At 36.7% G+C, this 4155-nt stretch overlaps 1 protein-coding gene across 1 annotated transcript; it reads right to left on the bottom strand.

Annotated features, from left to right (window-relative positions):
• Positions 1-1184: 1184 nt before the first annotated feature.
• Positions 1185-4155, bottom strand: LOC128867217 (putative gustatory receptor 58a). Its single transcript, XM_054108318.1, has 2 exons — positions 3022-4155; positions 1185-1346 (listed from the first exon to the last, which is right to left on the bottom strand). The coding sequence occupies exons 1-2, from the start codon at positions 4153-4155 to the stop codon at positions 1185-1187; spliced, it is 1296 nt and encodes a 431-aa protein (XP_053964293.1).

The following is a 4155-nucleotide window of genomic DNA, read 5'->3' as shown; positions in this document are numbered from 1 at the left end:
GCAGGCAAAATGGGAAATTGAATCTAGCAAATGAGTAAACATGCAGAGTATTTTTATGCTTCGGATCCCTTTTTAATTGTACTACACGTTTTTAATACAAATTTTCGAAAACCAAGTGTTGCTTCTAAACCAGAGTACTAACTTCGAAGTTTACTAAATAAAATAATTCGATTTTAAGTGGCAGCAATAAAATAATCCTGAGCAATGAAAGATTTAACTGAAATGTTAAGTAAAAATGACAAACCCAAACCCAAACCTTTTTATGTTTTAAGCGACGTTTTAAAAATGTTTTTAGTGCAGACAAAGGAAAAGAATTTTAAAAATGTAAGAAATCACACACACATAAATAAGTGGGCAAAAGATAAAATTTAAATAAAATTATGAAATTACGACAAAACAAAGAAACAAAGCGAAAAATTAAAGACAAAATAAAAATTTAGCCACTAAGCGAAATTTTCAAATGCCATACAGTTTTTGTTGCATGTAGCAGGACTTGCAAGTTTTAATGATTGTAAATTTTTGTGAATTTAGTTTTTACGAACCTATAAAATATAAGTAGGTCCTTAAGTATGGTTTAAGTTTTTTTTTCAAATTTATTTCAAAAGTTTTTTTTCAAATTTCAAATTTTTTGTTTTAGTTTTATTTTTAATTAAAATCCCTTTAGTCTAATCTTTATGTCACAAAAATTGAACTTTCATATATAGTTTTTTTGTTGCTTTTATTAGCCTTTGCAATGCATATCGCTGCGTGTATTTACAAGCATACAAACATACATACATACACATATACACATGTACGTACGTGTGTGTGTTTGCAAGAAAATGTAAACAAACAATAAATCTATTTTGAAAATCTGTTTCGTTTTTTACACATTTTAAATAATAAAAATTACATTGAAATTAAAAAAGTGGAATCATTTATTCATTAAAACCTAACCTCACTTTTTTGCGGCTATTTACTTAAATGGAATGCATGGTAAATTTCCATACATAGAGTGACGGTACTCGCAGACGTGCTCAGTCGAGTTCTACTAATTAATCCTTTAATCCCTCTCAACTGCCATAAGATCACTCTTGGAGAATTTCCGATTTTCCTAAATAAATTTTTCATTTTAAATTATAAGAGCAACATTTTTTTATAGCTTTACAACTTTATTTACGAAAAATAAAATTTTGACAGTTTTCTTACGCCTTCAACTTGTTTTGCATATCGAATTGCACTAGTACCGTTACTTTTACCAATACCATCATAAAGAAGTGCAACGATGATCCTTTATTGAATTCGAAGAGGCCACAAACTTTGTAACGAAGCTTATGAGTGCTGAGATGGGCTGCAAATGAGTCCAGCTGGAAAGAAAATAGCAAAAGAATAATGAGAAAGAGAATAAATTCGAAAAAAATTATATTAGTAGTCAATTAATTTTTATAACCAAAAAATATATTTAACTTTAATTTAGATCCTAGAAAGCGATCTGGCCTGTTTCTACACTTATTGAGCTTTGGGCAAGCAGCTGAGAAAATAACGGACCTCAAACTGTCTTGGGTCGCGAACAAGCGACCTTCTGTCGATATCAGGACTGATTCGCTTCATAGCAGCAAGAATTAATTATGCTCGAATAGTACAGCTCTTTTTTCTTAATTGACTAGAGAAAGATGAACTTTTGCCATCTAATCTACCTACCTAGAGGAAGATCAAAGGAATTTCAATCTTTGGATTTGACCATTCAGATAGAGATCTTGTTTAGAGATCTTTGATCTCATTTGAGCTCTTCGAATTAGTCATAAATGACCTGAGATCCTTGATGGCATAGAATCTCAATCAGATGTATGAGCCTTTTAAGCGAATAGACGGCTAATGCCGGACTTTGTGATCTGAAAGTTATAATTTCTTACTAACTTTAGTCGTAATGCCTTTCAAATTTTAAGTAACTTTAGTCGTAATACCTTTCAAATATATGTTTGCCACTAGAAAAGTCTTCCGTTTGCAGTATAAAAAGGGATATAAGTGGCTGAATGTATTTCCTTTCATTCAGTATTCTAGTAGGACACTTTTTTTTAATTTTAAACGAGTCCAATAAGTAACTTCTCATATTCTTAGGTCTGGCCCAAATTTGGTTGCATAGATTTAATTTGGTCTATCCTTCTGAGTAGGAGACCTCCCACCTCATTGGCTACGCCCTTGAATCCAACACGAATGGACTACTGCAATCGATATTGGGAATAGTAAAAGTCGCCTTGTGGAGAGAGCAAGAAACTATAGAAAATCTAATCAAATGTGGGAAAGAGAGAGAGAGAGTTCATTTTCGAGACAACAAAAACGTAGCTCATGCTGAAGAAACGGACAGCTAAGATTAGGTTAAATGTTCGCCCGTAGAGAGTCTACTTGAATCAAAAATGCAATTCGTCCTTGATGATACCATAACATAGGAGAAAAGAGGGAAGAATAAATTACGGTTTTGTAAACCCCCTCATGCTCCTGTGAGATTCAACTGCTGGCTAATATCTGTCTGATATATCTGCAAAAGCAGCAATAAAGTGAGAGCCAAGATGCCTAAATTTTAGGCCCGCTAAAGCAGAAAAGCTAAGAAACGGATGCTGATATAGTCTAGCTAATCATCCAGACAGCTGCCGCACAGCAAGGAAATTTCCTGCAAGGGCACCACAAAATTCGAGAGCTGTGCATTTGTTAGCCTTAGAAGCTCCTTCGTGGCTCTTCGATCCACGGGAAACTAGAAGCATCTCGCAAGTTTGTGTCGAGTTGACGTGAAGCCAAACTCTTTAGGGGCAGACCAGAGTTAACCAAGTGTAACCCAATACTCTAATATCTGTTTAACTAGCTCATCCACCTAGTACATTAACGCAATGCCTGTGTGACCAGGTACCCAGATGTAAAGTTACTTTCCCAAAACCAAAGAAGATTGCGCGCAGTCTGTGTTAATGCCGTCTACCCCGACTAGAATTCAATGAACTATAGGAGCAGATTATTTAAAACGTTCTTTCACAAATATTTCGCAAATCTTACCGCTTTTCTCAAACACTCAGCATCGTGCATTTCCACCAAATCCACATACGCTCTCAGTACTTGTCCAGTATGATTGCATTTCTCCAACGCCGCATCCAGTATACCCATTACCATTATCGTATTAACAAATGCCGCGAAAGTGTACAAGAGTTCATTGACCAAGGGCCATAAACTCCAAATCGACTTTTGCCCAAGAAAGAGACAAACACTATAAACCGTACGCATGTTAACAGCAAATAGGCGCAACAACAAAGCGGCCAGTGTCAGCTCTCCGATGGTGAAAATACGTTGTGCCAGACGGTAGCCATCCAGATGCAATGTGGCCAGAGAGTTAATACGCCGGGCAAAAACTGTTGCTACGACATCATTCGGTCTTTGGTGTTGATGGAGTTGCTCCAACAACGAATGCAGCTGTGAGTTTATTTGCGCAAACTGTCGATAAAGTTGGCAGAATACGTAGAAGAAATGTCCAGAAACGGTAAGGCCAAAAGTGTTCAATACGTATGAGATAAAGGTGATGGGTGGGTACCACGGATCGCTACCTGGATTATGACTTATAAAAATATAAGCGTTCAAGAGAAGAAGCCCATAGCCAAGAAAGAGTTTGCAAATGATGAGGTTGGCAATGTAGCGCTTCAAGTATTTGATGTTTATCTCATTTTCCTGCGCTGATTCGCAATCCGAGCTGACATTCCTTGTACTTCCGTTTTCGCTCTGGATTACATACTCGGTGCCATTTTCTTCTGTTACTTTGTATTGATGTTCACATAGAAATGCTTCGTGTCGTGCTTCCAGCTCAAAATAGTCCGCAAAAGCTTCCATAACGCAACGTCTTTTGCACCATATCTCCTTGATCAAAACTATAATGAAGAGATTTTTCGTTACATTCGCTATGCTGCTAGTCCATTGCAATACCAGATGAAACTTCATAGAGCCAAAATGGAAATAATATAAGCTGGCACATGCACTGGCCACTATGTAGAAAACATGTGAGAAGGCGCTATGCGCGAGGTATACCCGTGTGGATTGGAATTTGTATGTCTTTTTGTCTAGCGGCGCTGGCAGCAAACCCACCGCAAGTGAGTTGTAATAGGAAACTTTTAGCACGAAGCGGAGCAATCGTTCGCGTAGCAT

The sequence above is a fragment of the Anastrepha ludens genome, chromosome 6 (genome assembly GCF_028408465.1).
Source record: "Anastrepha ludens isolate Willacy chromosome 6, idAnaLude1.1, whole genome shotgun sequence".
Lineage (NCBI taxonomy): Eukaryota > Metazoa > Arthropoda > Insecta > Diptera > Tephritidae > Anastrepha > Anastrepha ludens.
The sequence above is the reverse complement of the archived record's forward strand: the minus strand, read 5'-3'. Positions and strand labels throughout refer to the sequence as shown.